Source organism: Silurus meridionalis, chromosome 21 (assembly GCF_014805685.1).
Source record: "Silurus meridionalis isolate SWU-2019-XX chromosome 21, ASM1480568v1, whole genome shotgun sequence".
Classification (NCBI taxonomy): domain Eukaryota; kingdom Metazoa; phylum Chordata; class Actinopteri; order Siluriformes; family Siluridae; genus Silurus; species Silurus meridionalis.
The window spans coordinates 4,629,814-4,650,080 of record NC_060904.1 but is presented as its reverse complement, the minus strand read 5'-3'; the positions used below and the strand labels follow the sequence as shown (position 1 = coordinate 4,650,080).

Sequence of the window (20,267 nt, the reverse complement as noted above, 5' to 3'; positions counted from 1 at the left end):
GTGGAGGTGGTAGGGGTGGTGGCTCAGTGATTAAGGCTCTTGGTTATTGTTTGGAAGGTTTGGGTTTAAAGCCTTGATATTGCCAAGATGCCACTCTTAGGGGCCCTTGAGCAAGGCCCTTATTCCTCTGTGCTCCAGGGGTGCTGTATAATGGCTGACCTTGCACTCTGAACACAGCTTCTTACATCACTGGAATATGCGAAGAAATAACAATTTTCCCGTGGGATCAATAAAGTATTCTAAAAAAAAAAAGAAGTGTGATTGACTTGTTACTATAGTAACATTGCTATGTGATTTTGAAGTCACAGTGGTTTTCCACAACATGCGAGTCTTCAGAGCCATGGAAATTGTTTTTATTCCATTTTTTATTTGAGAAAATAGAATAAAAAAAGTTAATTAGGCACTGAATGTTATTTCATGCAATAATAGGATCTTGTTCAGTAGAAGATAAATTGAGCTATACAAAGAAAAAAAAGCTCTACATATTTCTTTAGTAAATACTACTGCATGATATTTAGCTTTATTGCATGCTGCTATTACAGAAAATACAGTGCTGATATCAGGAACTGCTTTCCACATCATGCTTTATTGCTTACTTGACTCTATTACTCAGCAAGTTGCTCACACAAATAACTTCCAAACATAATTAAAATGAAGCTAATAAGGAAAGCCTAATGAGCATTACACAACTCCAGCTTTGTTTCAGTTGTACCATGCCACACATCCAGATCTCCAGACGACCCGCAGACAGCAGAACAACAACAGAAGTGTGTTTAACAGCAAGACTCCATTTATCTGCATGTACACTACAGTCCGTGCAGGGAAAACAGTGGCAAACATGTCGGGACTCCTGGGTTTTACACCATTCACTTAAGTGCTGCACTCTGGAGCTGACTATTAACCTCGCTGGCACAAAATCTCCACACATGGTGAGCAAGTCTAAGATAATTTTACTATAAGATCCTGCCCTCGGATCAATAGGAAAGGAGTCAGGCGGGGAAAACACATTAAAAACTAGTTACTATTTTTTTTCCCTAACAAAACAGAAAAAGCTTAAATATATAACAGAGGGTTACACTGACATTTAACTAGAATGTGGTTTGAAAGATTACAGGTGACTGTAAAATCTTTAAACCACATAACCTTACAGCGCACATCTGGTCAGGTCTATGTTAATTATCTATCCAACTGAGATCACCTGTAATGTGTTGAAAAGTCTTTAGTGTCCGTTTTTCACATTCTAGAGCATTTTCTGCAGTGTGGTTTATAAGTGCCTTCTGGTTTTCTTGCTATTATTTAAAAAAAGCTTCACTATATCATTTCTACTATTATTTTGTATAATTGACTTATTAATATAGAAACTATTATTAATGCAAACCTGCTATTATGGTAAAGGAATAGATACCTTCTGACCAATCAGAAAATAGTACTTCACTGCAGAGTGAGAACGTGTTGATAAGTCAGAAAACATCTACGGTTTGATTTACTTTAGGAATCATCCATCTATCTATTTTCTATATAGATTTTTTTCTACTAATTAATTGGAAATACATTTTGGAAGAGCAAATTGGCTGGAGGAAACCCTTATATTACAGGGAGAACAAACAAACTTCACGCACACACGACGGACCTGGGATTTGAATCCCTAATGCTGAAGTAGTGAGGCAAGTAAGTTAACCACTAAGCCACCATGCCCCATCTATTAACACTCAATAATGACCAATTCAACAAACCAAATAACGTGAAATCACAGTAATCACCAAGCCGCTGTAACTCTCAGCTAGCATTCTTGCACATCCTCTGAGACCATGGATTATGTTCAACAGCGTCTACTCCTGATTAATTACACAAACGTGTGGCAATGGTTTTTAACCACTGTGGAGGTTGAAGTTTAATGTTATTCAGTTGTTCAATCAATCAACCGAAAACATCAACGGGCCAGACGCGAATGCAAGAATGTGAGTTTTGTACAAAAACACATTTTAGTAATTTTGTTTCTGTCCACAGATTTTGCTGAAGGTTAAAAGAAAAAATTTAGAGAAGAAAATAAAAAATGTTAAGCAGGGATAATCAATCTCAATCTTAAAAGATCATCAGTAATAAAAAAAAAAAATTTGAATTATTGTTCACTTTTTTATTTGAAAATATGTAATAAAAGTCTTATTATGACACACACACATATATATATATATGTATATATCTCCATAGAATATGACTTGAATATGGTTGAACAAGCCATGTCCAACCAAACTAAATCAAACTGTGTAATAAATATGGAGTCTTTACAGAAACTGTAAACACGCAAAAAAAAATTTGGCCAGTCATCATGTTCCTGCTGTCTTTAGAAACTAAATATGTAATGACATAGACATAATGAGTTTCAAAAAATAAATTGGATTAGGAGGAAAAACATTTTTTATTCCCAGTGTGATGTTCCTGTGATTAAAGATGAGTCAAAAGACGAGCCGTTGGAAGTGTTTACATTTTTCATCCTGTCATTGCTGTCAAAAAGTTTCCAAAAAATAAAAAAAGGGGGGGACAGCAGTTGCTGCCTGTGAAATATAACTTAATTACCATCCCCAGTATGCTATGCATTAGTAAATAGTTCAAAAATCCTACTGGAGGAAAGTTAAAGCAGTGCCACTGGCTGTAGAACCAGGAGAGGGCCAGAGAGACCTACTGTAGAGAGACAAGAAAGCTTGAATATTGCTATATAAATGGGAAGAGACATATGTGTTTATTCTCTTGTTCATCTAATCTTTACTAGTCTTGATGGCATGCTATGTGCATATTGGTTTTCCGCTTTAGCCAACTGAAAGCCCCCTGTCCTGTTATTGCTTTGTTACCTGATTGTGCTTGCCTGTATTGTGTTGTTCCTTGATTAGTTTATGTGTACCCTGTGTTTATGTGTCTTATTGTTCACCTTTTCTTCCTAGTTGCACAGATCACTGTGCTATGTATAGTGATTACTGGTTTGATTTTTTAATTTTCATGGAAAGAAATGGACCAAATCTTTCAAGAATAAAAAGTTAAAAAGTAATTTGACTAAATTTGCTCACCTCACCTCTGACTTATGCAGAGAGAATAGTAAGAAAGAAGAAAGAAAACAGGACTGGATCGTAGTGAAATGATGAGTAAGATGAAGGTGGTCAAATATTCGACAAATATTAGACATGAACACAGCAAACAAATGTGTCCATATCTGTGATATCAAAAGTCAAGTCTAGACACTGATATGAGCAAGGCAATACACTGTGCCACTAATAACAATGCTGCAGTGTGTTTTACAGATAAATGAGTAGTTGATATTTTTTAGCTTTTTGTCTTGAACCCACATGTCCTATCCCATGTCCACATTGCTAATCTCCTACAATCCAGAGAGCCAATTTCATGGAGTATATTTTGGTAACAAGCAGCTTGTGAAACTGGAAATGCTTTACCCAATGGCTTCATGTATACTCTGACAGCCATATCTCCGAACAAACGCTTATATCAAATGTCATAGTGAACCAAAATTTCAACCTAATTTACTGTCTGAACTGGTCGACTTGGCCAAAGAAATCTAAGATCTAGCCACACTGGAATGCTGGGAAAAAAACAGGCATAAACATGGCAACATTCCTGGCAACATGGCACTATAACCTTGCAGTAAATATCAATCTGACACACAGTAATTGAATTGATTAGTGATACTGGAACTGAATACTGATGACTAAAATATGTCTAAATTGTTTCAATTTTAAAATGGCTCAGTCGGGCCTGGTTGTGCATGCTATGGTATCGACCATTTTTGTGTCCTATCTGACACAATTGCATTCCCCTAAGAGCTTCTCAACCACCCAGTCCTAATTCTAAAAATACCCAGAAGTGAACAAGAGCCAGGGACACAAAAACAGGTCAATGAGCTCTCTTTGAAAAAAGTGTGCATTAACCCCAATGAGGGGACAAGCATACATTGCAAATTAGCCAGTAGGCAAACGGACAGCTAGCCCTCTCCCCACCTTGAATCAAATGATCGAGTGATGCTGCTTTTAGACAGACTATCTGTGCATAGCAGAAATTTGTGAGAAGGGTTTAGTATTTGAGCTGCTTATTTGCCACGAATACACTCGAATTTTTAAATAACGTTGTGAAGTGTAAGAGTATTAGCGCTATGATCAGAGAGCTAGCTTAAGTGGCTTGAGGATAATATCGTAGTCTTAGGGAGTATCTTGCCATATGATCTGAGAGCTAGCTTAAGCAGCTTGAGGTTAATCAGTAAGCATCATGGCTATGATCTGAGAGCTAGCTTAAATGGCTTGATGTTCTTTAGCATGACTTCTTGAGGACTATATCATGAGAAATGCTTTAATTCTTTGCCCTTGTATTTGCCATGACTTGTAGCAAGAAGACAATGCTCTGATGTTAGCCGTATATCTGCTAACAGCACACAAAATGCCCTGCAGAAACATTTGCCATTTTAAGACAGAACAAGTTTTACCTCGGGCTATAGATAGCGAGAGTGGTAGTGAGATAAAAATCGTTTTCTGCACAGCTTACGAACGTTGGCTGACATTCAGAATTGAGCAGTTAAACACAATCTCTGGCATTCAAAGAGAACCAAAACAACACATAGAAAAGTTCCTATGCTGAAGAGCCATACTTCAGGTGATATTATGTGACAGGGAAAAAAAAGCCGCTCACACAGACAAGAAGACAGTAATAATACATTTTTCTTTTATCGGTATTGGTTTGTTTTATTTTGTATTTTATTTTGATGTCATTTTCAAGTGTATGTAATGTGTATGGTTGTGTATGTGGAAAAAAACACTTCTCACTTTAAACTTTAAAACTATACCACTTCAAATTTTTAATACCAAAATAATTCAAGAATTAAAATGAATCATAAATTAAATCCAATCAATTTATTAGCTGTTTATAAACTTGCCCAATCTAATTTTATGCTTTCCTGGATGTCTAATTAACTTGTCTAAAAAGCCTCAAATGTTTTAAATGTGTTTTATCAACTAAATCTTTCTTATTCCATTCCAACTCAGTTTTAGAAAAAATAACAAGCACTTGTAAATTTTGATTAAGTACGATTGTATTATTTATATGCTTGTAGTCTGCCTTTTTGGGGGGATTTTTTGAAGACCTGCTAATCCACCATTTAACCATTTTGTCATGATTTTGTCAATAAAATGAAACCATTCTCTTGTTGTTCTATCTGTTGGTTTTTAACCGTATTTAACCATGATTAATTCGAATGTATCTGTATAACTACTGCTGACAAGCATAAGGCAGTGCTTGTAATGTAGCAGATCAGTTTTTGTAAGTTAAAATGAACATTTACATTATCATACCTTCCTTTTGTTGCAGTAAACTGTACTATGCAGTACTTCATAGATGATGCTTGATACTAACGTTGAATTAGATACACATTTTGTTGAGCATCAATTTACATCATAAAGAAATGCTACAATGCAGCATGGCTGTTTTGGGGAATAAAAAAAACTATTTGTTGTACTGATACACATCTTTTCCAAAAATTATATGTTAAAAAAAATATTTTTGATTTATTTTATTCCACACTATGCTTACTTTGTGTATTTAATAGCTAATGTCATGTATTTCTATCCATTTATAGTTTATTTTAATGTTGTGGAACTGACAAATACCGAAGCCTTTTATCCTGAAGACTATTCTGTGTTCTTTTGCTGAACCAACCCTTCATTGGTACAGTAGAAATTATAATGTATTAGGATGAGTGGTATAAGAATGTAAACGTTGAATCTAGAACAGTGGTCCCCAGCCCCCGGACGCGGACCGGCACCGGTCCGTGGGTCAATTGTTACTGGGCCGCACAGAAACAATACATAACTTACATTATTTCCATTTTATTTATTATCTAATTCTGAACGATATTTTATTTTGAAAAATTACCGGATTCTCTCCTCCACATCTGTCTATGACTCACTCTTGATGCATGTCATGATGTTTGCCTCAGTCATATGTCTTACCTCCATCCACTACCTTATTAAAGGGGCTGCTCCGGCCGCTAACACTTTATACATTACCGCTAAATTAAAACCTAAATTGTATATATTTGGAAATTGTGTTGATAATGCACAGAGAGCTACCAGCATCTTAAAGGATTTCTTCTGCCAAAAGATATAACAGGGTAAAAGAAATAGGCTACAAGACAAATAAAGACTGCACGATGTTGCTTCTGGTTGTCCATCACCGGATTATCAATTTGCTTCGACTGAATCACAAAGCTAAAATCCCCCTCTGCTCTGAATTGACTGAATTGTTAGCAAGTGCAGAGGGATTAGCAGACTCTCATTTTTTTTTTCCAGACCACAATGTCAAAATATTGTGAGAAGTACTTTTTAAATCCTGATCTGGAATTGTAAATGATCTCTAAAAATTCAAGAAAACCAACTCAAATATAAAATATAGACAATGAAAAGCATGTATAAAGAATATTACAATAAACATTTTGTACGTTTCTTTAGTGGAGGAGTTAAAAAAATTTATAAATAATGGTGGTAACAGAGAAACAACCAAAAATTAGTTTTTTTTGTCTTTTCATGTCCACCAATTGTGTGTAATATGTGGTAATACATTAGCTAATGAGTCAGGAAAGTACTCAAAATGACACATATACATACAGTATATATACAGTATACATATATTCAAGAGCAGTATTTTTCCCTTATATATCAGCTGATTAAACTCCAATCTAAAACGATGAAGTGTACATAGCTATTATGACCCCATCCTGATTTTTGTCTGTGTACTGTACATTTTTTCTCTGACCGAGGTCTACTGTAGACTACTGTACATTATTAATGATGTTTGTAATTCTGTTTGTCATTTGCAGTACCATGTTATTTGCTTTACACCTCATTCTCTACCTTGCTTTTTTTCATTTTGCCTAAATTGGTTGTTTAGCCGTCCGTTTGTGGAAAGAAGAAATCTGCTGACGAAGTAAACAATTCTAAAACAAAGCCACAAAATAGCCTGTAGGTTATTGTGTGCACATCGTCTTCTTGTACACTTAAATGTGAGAAAGCAATTATGCGGAAACGAGACCTATAAGGTTTTACTTACACGTGCATGGAGAAACAGCATGCGTTCTGGTATATAAAATGAATCAACAACCTTTTAACCAATCAGATTTGAGCATGTTTCAGGGCAGTTTAACAATAAGACATACTAGTTGTGACCCTGAGTTCCTGACAGCAAAGCTCTGGCAGTATCCAAGATTTTTTATTCAAATCTCAGATTCAAATGCTCATCGGAAAGCAAACAATAGAAGCAAGGCACAGGACGACATAAAACTCACGGGACAGCTAACAGCAATAGGCAAATGTAAATGGAACTTGCTAGTGGAGAGAAACATTTATACCGTTTACCTCAAGCTGACTTTGACGAATGCTTTTGTTTATGCAACCTTTCTTTTTGCTTGATCAATGACAAAAACAGAATGTAGTTATTTCCTTTCATGATGTGACTAGTCTGTTATACAATTTGGAGGTTGTTTAAATCATCAATCATTAGATCTAGCTCGAAGGATCAGACTTTTGTTTGGAAAATAATTATTTCTGTTTGCACAAAGGATCCACTTTTAAAAATTTCATTTCAATCATGCATTTTTGTGTGTGATTTTTCAGGAAAAACGCAGAAGAAGAAGAAAAAGAAGACTCTATAGGATCTTTATGTGGAACCACATGACTAGGATCTACATGTGAAAAAAAAGGAACATGTGGAAATGAATAGATGAATCTTGTGAATGCACAGCTGGACAAAAATGAAACTACACATGGAAGAATTCACGTGTGAAAATTAAAAAGTGAAATGGTGAAAAGAATTTGAAACGGTCGAGGAACATTAGATCTAGCTCGAAGGATCAGACTTTTGTTTGGAAAAGAACTATTTCTTTTTTCTTCACGTGACTCTAACACAGCTCTACACAGCCAGTGGTAAGTCAGTGATTGTCGTTTCTATACATCAGCCTTTTTTTTTCAATGATACAATTGATTAACGACATACTGTCCAGTGTCCTTTGGCTATATTTGGCATCCCTGAAACTTTTGCACTTACACAACGTATTTCCAGCCCAACATGTGTTCAGTTTCATTTGAGTGTATAATAGAGAGTTTTGTAACTAGAAGAAAATGTACAGTTTGAAAAAAGATCATGAGCAAACCGCAAAAATAAAAGAGAGAATAGCTTTTTGAATGGACGTTGTCTTCTCGGATGCTCAAACGTGAGGAAGCACTCTTGGCAGAAGCCCTAAAGGTATCAACTTACGTGTGAATGGAGAAGCAGCGTGCACACTGATGCTGATGTTGAAGATCCAGAAGAGCCGTATGCATCCTGAGTGCACCATCCTTGTCTTCCTCTCCATCCTCCAGCACACTCTTAGAGCCCTGCTCTCTCTGTCTTTCTTTCTCTCTCTCTCTCTCTCTCTCTCTCTCTCTCTCTCTCTCTCTCTCTCTCTCTCTCTCTCTCTCTCACACACACAGTCTCTCTTTCTCTCTCACATACACATACAGACGGAAACACACGCAGAGTTCTCTCTGGTGCTCACAGACGCACAAAGCAGCAAAGACTCCACTCGGAAATTTCACACCGAAGTAAAAAAAGAATGAAATAAAAGAGCAGCAGTTCGGTGCATCGAAAGCTCACGTCATGTCAGGATGAAGCATTAGCTTTCTGCCAGCTCAGAAACTCACACTGACTCTTATCTCCTCGCAGCTGCAGCGTTATAAGTACAGCATCCTCCCCCCCCATCTGTGTCGACATTGGTACTGTCCAGAAAACAGTTAAAGCAACACCCTGCTACAGAGGATCCATTTTTCTATTTTGTTTCATTCACAAATCTTTTGTGCCTGATTTCATGAGCAATATATGGTGTGAAACCGTGCACAAAAAAAAGGTTGATATCAAGAAGACGCATCTCGAGCGCACCATCCTCGTCTTCCTCTTCGTCCTCTCCATATGTGGAGAAATTTGTACATTTGGAATTGAATAGATGAATCTTGTGAGAGCACAGGCGGGAAAACTACCTATGGAAGAATTCATGTGTGAAAATAAATAACCAAAAAAAAAAAGATCAAAAAAATTTTTTGTGATAGAATCCAAAAGCGTGAACGCAGAATACATCATTGAAATAAAACCAAAATCACACACTATGTTTGTAAAAAAGTAAAATTGAGAAAAAAAATATGTGAATTATCATTAAGCTAAGTGAGATTTTGTGAAACATGGTGAAACTGTTGCTCACTGGATCTTTTTTTTGCTTTTCACACCATTCTGTGTGAACGCTAAAGATTACAGAATGCAATTCTTTTGTTTTTATTCACTCTGCCTAGAAATTGTGTATGTTGCATAATATATCATGCTAAAAATAATATGGAACCATAAATGGATAATATATAAATAATATGTAGAATAATATGTGAAACAAACACAGCCACTTCTTTCTTTCTTTCTTTCTTTCTTTCTTTCTTTCTTTCTTTCTTACCTGTTCACTTAAGCACTTATGATACATTTAAATAATTATGTATTCATGCTTTCCTTTGTTCATTCTTTTTCATTAAAAGTATTTCATTGTTGTTTTTTTATTCATAATGAATAATTTAATTATCAGTTTACTTTGCATTATTGCTTTTTATTAATTATTGTTTGTTTGTTTGTTGACTATCATGTCACGATTATAGAAACCATCAATACTATCCAAAAAAAAGCAATATAACAATACATGGCATTACAGAGAGAGGGGCATTTCACATATGCAGAGTGAATACCATTTTACTAAAGCAATAAACCCAGTTAAGACTCCAAACCTCTACACTACAACCGCAACCGTGCACCTACATCATCTGGAGCAGTTCAGAATCAATATTTGTCTAATCACATGACAAAAACATTAAAATGTAAATAAAATACAACCGAATTTGCAGCGCTCCTTAGAGGCTGTAATCCAGTGGTACTGCTTGTATTTACTGGTCTGGAAGTGGTGAACAAACCCTTTCCCAGGCTGAGAGAAGCTAGCTAGCTTCAGGGTTGGCCGACCTCCTCACAATGTCTAGCTTTTCTTCAAAATTGATTTTTAAGTATGTCCGAGACCAAATAAATTTCTCTTTCTCTGTAGGCATAGAAAAGTCTAACTCAGATGTATTAATGTGCAGAGCTACAGACGTGTTTTCCCAGTCGAGCTTAGCTGTAACAGTTTCCTTCTGACCAACCAATCAGAGAACGGAAAAATGCTGACGTTATTCTGGGCCAACAAGGTGGTGCTGTAAAGACGAATATAAAATTTTATATTAGATTAGAGGCTGAAATCTGATTGGACAAAAAATCTAACATACACGTACTGGAAGTAGTGCAGCCAAGAGAAACGGTACAAAAGGAAGAGAATAAACCGTTGGGAATAAATTAATACAATTTCATTGAACAAATATGAGAATTTAGGTTGTAAATGTAGAAATGTTTAGGCAGCAGAGAAGGCTTTGCTCGCCCTGACCGCCTGCCACTGCTTTTCTGTGACGGGCAGCAGAAGCACAATCCCACAGCATCATACGTGGTGGTTAATTAAAAGTAAAATTAAATCTGATTCATTAAAACCAACCCTTTCTTCCTACATCAATGTGGAAATTACACCCACTTGTTACTGTGGGATTATATTTGGTGTAGAAGGATTTCATCTAGGTGATGTGCCACATTCCATTTAAACACCATCTTTCAAAAATCATTCTGTAGCCATGCAGACTTCCTGCTCCCTCAGGCTGTCTGGCAATAAAACTGAGTGCATGTTCAGGGTCGCTTTATTGTCTTCAATGATAACGTTGAAGACCTGACAGCCTCCTTCTCAAGTGTCGGACACTAATGTGGAAGTTGTCAATCAGTGACAGAGGCAAAGCTTTTTAAAGTAAAAAATGAATTTGTACTTGATGATGGCGTAAGATTTTGTTGCCTCTAGAATATTAAAATTATGTTGTTATGACCAATACACAGAAACATCCGGTCATGATCACAAGAAAACATCTTTTGTTATGTTTGAAACATTTGCTGTGTTGAGATCATAGAGAAACAACATTTCTTAAATCTGAATCATGAGAAAATAAAAATTTTATAAGTTGAGATCAAAAGAAAATAACGTTCATTATGTGGAGATCATGAGAAAATGTTTTATTTGATCTGTTAAGATCATAGTAACGTTAATGTTGATTTCATGTATAAATGACATTTATGTCATTTGGGTCTGTGCTGAGATCACAAGAAAACATTTATTTTGTTTTTTGCATGAATCTTTCAGAATCATGCAAAAATAGCATTTTTTTAATCTTGAGATTATGAAAAATTTAGGTTTGTTATGTCAAACTCATGAGGAAACAATATTCATTATGTGGAGAGCATGAGGAAGTAACATTTATTATTTTGAAATCGAAAAAAAAAAGCCATTTATTATGTCGAGATCATGAGGAAGTAACATTAATGTTGAGATCATGGCGTAATAACATTTATGTCTTCTGCTTGTCTTCTGCTTCTCTTTCTCTCCCCATCCCGAGGCATCCTGAGGTTGGCCAGCTCCAGTCACGTCCCACCTAATGAGGATTATGAACCTTTGAAGAAGTATATGCCGAACTCGCAAACATCTTGAACCATCTAGAGACGTACCAGTGCCGTGTGGTTTTGACATTGGACCTCCAGGAGTGTTTAAAGGCTGTGGCATGGAGAAGCTGATGCTGGATCTGTGATGATCACAAATGTTGAGCTTATAAAACTAGGAGCTACTAACCATATAGACTGTATAAGACTGTAGAAAGAACATCACTTATAATCTTATACTCCAGTACTCATGTTAGTTCTCACTCTCCAGTGTTCTGTATTGTTGAAAGATTTATGATCAAACTATTGATGTCACCCAAATGAGGATGGGTTCCCGTTTTGAGTCTGGTTCCTCTCAAGGTTTCTTCCTCATAACATCTAAGGGAGTTTTTCCTTGCCACAGTCGCCATGGCTGCTCATCAGGGATAAATACACACCATTCACCTTAACTGTTGATTTCTGTAAAGCTGCTTTGAGACAATGTCTGTTGTGAAAAGCGCTATAGAAATAAACTTCACTTGACTTGACTTGACTTATGTCCGTTATGTACAGTATGTGCTGAGAATTATGGGAAAATATTAATTATTTCATTCTATAAAGTTGCTTTGTGTTTTGAATTGAGCTGAAATGTAATGAATTGCTCAGTTCTTGCATTTTTACATCTGTCTTTTACAAAGTCTTTTAAATGTTGTGTTGTTTCTTACCTGTGTCTTTCTTCCACATTCACAGTTCTAGCCTAGTCTTGTGTTGTTGGTTTGTACATCACCTGAATCCTGTCCTGTTTTTTCCGGATTACAAATGTTCTGGATTGTATCGTATCCTTATTACTATCTGTATTATCAGTATCCTGTAGAACACTCTTGCTTATGCGATAACGCTTGAAAGATTGAGTTTGTCCTTTACATATCTAGAAAGACGTCCACGAAAGTGTTCTTTAACAACATTTTCGACACTTGCTATGCTCACTGAGCGATCTTAACTCTGCTCTCCACTGCATGGAGATGAAATCAATTTAAATACAAGACTTATTTTATTCAGAGGGTGGAATATGGAGAAAAATTGCTGATGTCGTTCATTTCTAAACACTGAACAGAGTTACATTTTGACCTGCCAACTGTTCAGGTTTTTCCCTTAAGGAAGAAATTATGTTTACTGCAGATTGATGTGGAAACAACATTAATATTTGGAAGTAAACGTGAGCTGTATTACTCGTTTCTAGAAAATCTTTCTTTCTTTCTTTCTTTTATTGTTTCTGAAATATCTTTAATATTTCTTCCTTTCTTATTTATCTTGTTTGGTTATTTGCTTTCGTTCTTTCTTTCTTCGCGTTATGAATTCCAGCTTGCTTTCATATTATATCATATCATATTTTATATTATATCTGTCTCTCTACACACAGGACTACACACAAAAAAAAACCTCAATTCACCTCACATGAGCAAAATACACTTCTCTTGATTTGTGTGCATGTTTCTTTATACATATTCAAGCCAATTTATTCCACACAATCATGTAGTTATAGAAATCACCTCGGCCACGGGAAAGGAAGGTGAGTCAACGCAATGACTTCACCACGTCTCCTCTCATCACTGAGAAGAAAATCATTTTTCACCAGTTTGTTTCAATGTCTGTTTGAGAGGCTTATTAAACTAGACATAGGAGTTGGGTGAAAATCACTTGGCGTGAATCCTTTAGATTCAGGAAAAAATAAGCAGCTCGGTCTTTGTTCTCGAACAGGATGGAAAGCAAGAACAAACACAGCAGTGCTATGAAATAAGCAATAAACTATGTGTGCACAAGTGTTTGTGTGTGTGTTTGGGGGAGTTCAGAGGAGGCTGGGGCAAGGACGCAGGTCAGCCATGTTATAGCACCCCGAGAGATCAGAGAGTTAAGGGCCTTGCTCAAAGAACCCAAGGAGGCGGCTGGGCTAAAGAGGGGCTTGACCCCCAATATTGAAAACTGTAACCAAGAACCTTAACCACTGAGCTACCACCTCTCTAAGATTTACTGTCTTGAAATGACCCTATAATTGGTTCAATTATTGTCCCACATTGGTGAACATTGGTTCATCTATCCTTCACACTTTGGCTCCTGCCACAGTGTGTCTTTGTGATGCTTACATTTGGCAATATTTTGGCCATATTTTTGACCTGTGATTTATATACATGTATTTTATTAACACTTAGTAATATAAAGCGAGAGAAAGAAAGAGGGGAAAAAAAGGCTTTTATTTGTAACATATACATTACAGCACAGTTAAAGTCTTTCTAGCAGCTTGATTTGGTGAGCCAGGGTCAGAGCGCAGAATATACAGCATATACATACAATAAAAGCAATTAAATACATAACTATTGAATAATAAAGAAAACAATAAAGAAAAGAATTCTTATGTATACTAGTTTTTATTTGCTTTCAAACAGTATTTGGCAGACAAAATTTCTTTATTGTTTACATTTAAAATGTATTTTTTTTTTAATAAATAAATATATTCTCCATCTTGATCCATTTTTTGCAGTGATGAGATCAACTTGACTTTACATGGAATTGGAAATGTTGTCTGGTGGAATTTTTCTTGTGTAGATCAGGATAAATTACTTAATCAGGCTTTGAATCCAGATAGGCTGTAATAACAGATTAACAAAGCTTTAACAAACGTTTGCAACCACTTCAGAATCCACTTTTGCACTCATATATACACATATATAAATAAAACACTGTCAGAAGCAATGACCTACATTTACAATCTAAATTCTAATATTTGTTCCATGAAATTGTATTAATTTATTCCCAACAGTTTATTTTCTTCATTTCATAGCATTTCTCTTGGCTCTTTAACTGGGTTCTTGCTTTATTAAAATAGTATTCACCCTCTATATGTGAAATGCCTCTCTCACTGTAATGCACGGGTTGTTATAGTGTGTTTTTGTATTGATTTTTTTTATAATTGCGATGTGATAGTGGTGGTATTAAGAGATGGATTAAGGTAACAAATTAATAGCCTGCCACTGATATATATATCCTGTTCACCAAATTCCATTCATATCCTGTTGTATTTTTAGACAAAAAAATCTTTACCATGTGTTAGCTCCTGAAGGATGATCAATAACTTGTCCCATACTTATTTCTAGCCTCTGTAAGTAGGAACAAGTTCCTTTTCCTTATATGACTATTTTCTACGCTGTTTTAAGCACACACTGCAATCCCCACACAGTCAAATACATACAGGAATCGTGGAATACTTTTCTTTTACACGTGTGCATGATTCTATGGATTACATTGAACCAGGATCAGTTAATATAGTCCACAGTTGCTGTATTAAAATAAGTTTGACTCATCATTACAAATGCTACTACTATGTTGCAAGTAGTTGAGTAACTTACCCATCTTAATCGTAGCAAATAAAGGTCATTTTCTCATTGCAGTTCCTGCTCTCCATAATATAACTTCCAGCTTTTAGGGCTCCACACTGGAAAGGTCTGATGGGGCATGGGGGCACCAAGACCAAGTTAACTAGAGGTTCCTTGTTCACCCAAAACCACATGCCGTCCATGAAGCGCAAGCCTGTCCATACGCTGGGTGTTTGATTAATCATGGTTACATTCTTTGCTGCTTGCAGGTCTGTCTCAGTGTTGAAGCTCATCAGGTCAGTGTAGTGTGTTCTGCAGTGCTTCAGTGCCTCATCCCAGTTCATCATTTCCTGCACCACGATAATCTGAGGTGCCCATTCATAGCAGAAAAAAGGCAAACTTATTGAACATTCCTGAACAGCAAAAGCAGATTTGAACACGTACACGCAAAGGTAACGATTCATCATCTTCGGTTCTCCGGGTTTCCAACCAGAAAATTCTAATTTGCTTCCATCAGACCACCAAGTATAAACAGTCTCCTGTAGGTTTCTGCTGAGGCCGATCCAACTTTGTTCCATAAGATAATTTGCTGCATCTGTATTAAAATTATTAAGCTCCTCTGCTGAGTTGATGGTCGACAGGTCAACGTAATGCTTTCTGCAGTACGTCTGAGCATCGATCCAACTCAAATTAATAGGCACAAAATTATACTTTCGAACAACCAGACAAGTAGCTGCAGCCATTAGAGCCGCGAACAGGAGGGCAGTGTGAACAGCCTTCATTTTCGATGTGATGCTTTTGTGATCTGTTCCAGGTAGACCTTGAAGTCACTCTTAAAAGCAGGAGACGAACAAAAATGCAAAACTAAGATGCACTTTAAATGATCTTCTTAGGTAATGACCCATGCAAACATTTGCTTTTACATCATATACAAAGCATTTGGCACTCAACCTTATGACCCTTTTGTGATACAAGTGTTGTTTTTTGCTATGCTAGTGCAAATTGCAAGTTAAAGGTTAAGAAATACAATCAATCTAAAACCTTGCTAGAAAGGAATACAACAATTTAAAACCACAAGCAAACTTTTTTTTTGATAGTGCTTAATTTAATTTGTTTAAATAAACATGTCTTGATTGATTTTTTTTCAGCCAGATGTAGTTTATTTTTCAAAACTGTTACCACAAATTAGGAGGCACACGACTCTATAGGATGTATTTGGATGCATTATAATTAAAATAAAAATAAATGTGGAATAGAATGTTAATGGTGTCTGGAGTGTATATATGATATACAGTCCAATGGTATACTAGCAAATATATTGTAAGTTTAGAAAGTGAAAAAATGTATCCAATTTAAGAATTAAATTTTTATTACTTATTGCATACTGTTTTAGTCTTTTTATTACACTTTTGTAAGTAAAACATTTTGAGAATGGGGATATGGGCATAAATAATTTATGCAAGAAAGCGTTATCTTGGCATCAGTTATTGCATCTCTTTTAAATATTGAATTTGTTTGCTGCCATTGCTTTTGTGAAGGTCATCATCATATAACAAAGACACATCAAAATCTACTGAGCAACATTATATTTTGAAGAAAGCAATTTCTTGAGCAACCCAGTCAGAGTTCAGTGTAAAAGTCTGCAGCTGTATAATTTTAACAGCAGGCTTCTGTGCAATGTCATTAGCATTAAAGAAACCACATACATAGTATACACTTAGTCACCATCTGTTGCATTACGTGTTTTAAAAAAAACCTGACGTAATGAGGTGAGGTGAAGTATTGTCTGTTTCCCTTTAAGCAAATGTACCTCAGGGACATTATTTGCAAGTAGCATCATATTTCCTTCAATTTTGCAACAACCTTTGCATTTTCAAAAACAATATATTCTATTATACTGGTATTTTAGACTTTAGAATGTTTAGAATGTTTAAAAGGTTGTACATTGGTTTGGGATACTGTTTAAGAATTTTTGCCAGTAGACACTATTTTTTATAATGATATAAATAAATACATAAATAAATATTCATGTTCATACCATTTAAAGTGAAAATTTATTTAAATAATGTGGACTATAAACACAAATAATTAAATATGCGGAAAATATAAACAGTTCACTTTCCTTCCAAAAAATGTTGCATCAGCCCAAGTTTCATTTGAAGAAGCACAGACATTTTTAAAAAGTACATCATGCTTCATACCTTTTTTAAGTCCTAGAACCATATGTATTTAGCAATATAAGTCATTTTTAATGTAATGAGGCCCTAAATGAGACAAATGAAACAATAGCGTTTTTGATTTATCCAAGCTTTCTTTCTAGCATGTGCCATGTGATTTAGATCATCTCCAGATTTCTTCACTTGCGCATTGGGCAACATTGAAATTAAAAATTAAAAACATGAAAATGTGAACATTTCAGGAATATGGCACTTGGACATTTCAAGGTCATTTTAGATCTCAGCAAAAATCCATTCAACTTTTTGTTTAGCAAGACATTTGTTTTGGCCAGGGTTTATATGTTTCATTTTGTTCATAACCTCCAAATATTCAGGAGGGTGTTGCATTAAAGGTGCCCTTGGCTGTATAATAGAAGTAATAAAATAGTTGATAAATCAATTTTAGGATTTTGAATCTCTGGTCAGGATCTTTAAAGGATCCTGGATCACACAGGACCATGTGCCATTCATAAAATAAAAGCCTGTCTGATCATGCTTGACATTATAAAAAATTTTAATAAAAGATACCAATAAAAATTCTCTCTGGAAACATAAATTCAGATGTAAGAAATTTCAAAGTTTAAAGTAAGAAACATTACATTGCATACATTAATAGCTATTAAGATCATACTAGATCAATAATAACATGCATTTCTACTTATAAAATCAATTAATAACAGCAAATGTTCATTAGCCTAATCAAAGAGCAAACTCATTTTATAGTTACAACAAAAAGTGAGACTATGTTCATAAACTATTTTGTATTTGATGTTTTATGGCAATAGTAATATGATAAACAGTTATAGGTTTCACTAAATTAATCTAGTTTTGGCTAAACACAAACATTTATCTAGCAAAGGGCATCATATAAGTCTGTCATGTAGGTCTTCTTGTTTGTTGTTGCATCTGGTCCCATCTTTTGACTGCAGTGACCTTTTGAGAAATAAACTTTTCTTAATAGGATGCTAATATACAGAATATAATCATAAATACTAACAGTAAACTTACTGTTTTTTTATTAGAATACTGACAATACTAAGACACCCGGTATTGGTAACTGAGTAACTTACCCTTACTCTAGCTGCAAATGAAGTTCATTTTCTGATTGCAGTCTTGGATCTCCCAGACATCTCCCAGATCTCCAGCTTTTAGGGCTCCACAATGAAAAGGTTTGATGGGGCATGAGGGTAACATGGTCATGTTCCCCAGAGGATCCTGATTCACCCAGAACCATGAGCCATCCATGTAGCGCAAGCCTGTCCATACATTTTGAGTCTGACTGGTCATGCTGATCTTTACAGCCGATTGTATGTCTTCGATGGTATTCATGCTTGCCAGGTCAGTGTAATGCTTTCTACAGTACTGCAGTGCCTCTTCCCAGGTCATCATCATATTCACCAAGACCAGCTTGGGCACCCATTTGTAGCAGAAGAATGTCAGATTTGTTTTACAGCTACAATCAGCCAACTCCATATCGCTTATAGTCACACAGTTATACGACTCATTTGGTTCACCAAATTTCCATATAGGGAACCCTAAATCACTTCCATCTGACCACTGAGAGTAGGGGAAAAAACTTGATTCCTTGCTAAGGCCGACCCAAGATTCCAAAGACAGATAATCCGGAACATCTTTTTAAACTTTGAAATATCCCATGGTGTGTTAACAGTTGAAAGGTCTTCATAATACTTCCTGCAGTATGACTGAGCATCGGTCCAGGACAGATATTTATCCACAAAAATGTTTTTTCTTACTAAGTCACAAGTGGCCAATCCTTGTAAGGCCACAAAATAAAGGAGAACCTCAACAGCCTTCATCTTTCAATGTGATGTGTTTGAGCCCTGTTCTGAGCTGAACTCTTTCGTAAATTCACTCACTGAAGCAGTAAACAAATAAATTCAAACCAAGATGCACAACTTTGAATGATCTTCTGAGAAACTGAGCAATGCAAACATCATTGTGATTTGGTTTGTCTGAACAATCAAGTTTCCAGACTTCAGCCTTATTTCTCTTAATAGTTCTCCCTCCATTTGTGCTACAAATGAGAGGGAAAGATGAAAATAAATGGAACAAACATGTCTCTCAGGTCTGATCGAGCATTAAGAATGATAAACATTACTTTGTGTATAACATGATACCCTTGATGAGTAAACGAGGTGAACTGAAGCGTAGCCTCTAAGCAAATGTGCCTCATAAATGTCACAAATTTGTTTATTTGCCAAAACCTTGTGTTTTTATTGTTTTATGTGTTGCTTCATTTAGCTGTAATGAAATCATAAACACCATCTACACCATAAACACCACACACAAGTTTAAAGACTAAAAGTGGTTGTGGGGGGAATTGGGCTTTGAAAAAGAGGGAAACCATTTTCTTAACCTTGTCTATGGTAATGGAACAATTATTACAAAAATGTACTAAAATATATGGATTAAATATACAATATAAATATATTTTTAAAAAAAGGAAAGACAAAGAAGGGAGGGCTTTTTAATAAGACTCTGTATTTCTAGGTCACTATTTACATCAAAGCAAATGAGTTCAATCCTTTTTTAGGTCAGAAGTCAAAATTTCCATTGACGCATGTGTTTAGACTTGATTGGGTTTTTCCTGAGGTTTGTGGACACGTGAAAATAATAATTCTATGTGCATTTTGAACATTCATTGAACACATTTAGTCCCCATCTGCTGTTATGATAAACTTCACTCTTCTGGGAAGATGTTCCACTAGATTTTGGATTGTGGTTGTGGAGATTCAGTCACAAGGACATTCATAGAATCAGATAATGATGTCCAGTCAGGGTTCCAATTAATCTCAAAAGTGCTGAGTAGGTTGAGGTCAGAGCTTATAGCAGATCTTCCAATTCAACCAATGTACCCATTAAAACATATTTTCATGGATCTTGCTTTTTGTGCACAAAAGCATTGTCATATTTAAACCTGTTAATAGAAACTGAATGCTACCACATCCAAAAAGATTATATCAGTGGTGGATGAAGTACACAATCCATGTACTTGAGTAAAAGTAGAGATACACTAGGTTATATATTACTCCAGTAAACATAAAGGTGCTTCATTTAAAATTTCACTTGAGTAAAAGTACAA

The 20,267-nt window shown here is 35.6% G+C and overlaps 1 protein-coding gene across 2 annotated transcripts in view; it reads right to left on the bottom strand.

Annotated features, from left to right (window-relative positions):
- LOC124375508 (contactin-associated protein-like 2) overlaps window positions 1-8,711 on the bottom strand; it is a 135,125-nt gene extending 126,414 nt beyond the window's left edge. For both annotated transcript variants that reach the window (XM_046833929.1, XM_046833930.1), the window contains exon 1: window positions 8,299-8,711. In XM_046833929.1, the coding sequence (XP_046689885.1) occupies window positions 8,299-8,395 (97 nt within the window). In that variant the 5' untranslated portion in view covers window positions 8,396-8,711. The remainder of the gene's footprint in view (window positions 1-8,298) is intronic.
- Window positions 8,712-20,267: the final 11,556 nt, after the last annotated feature.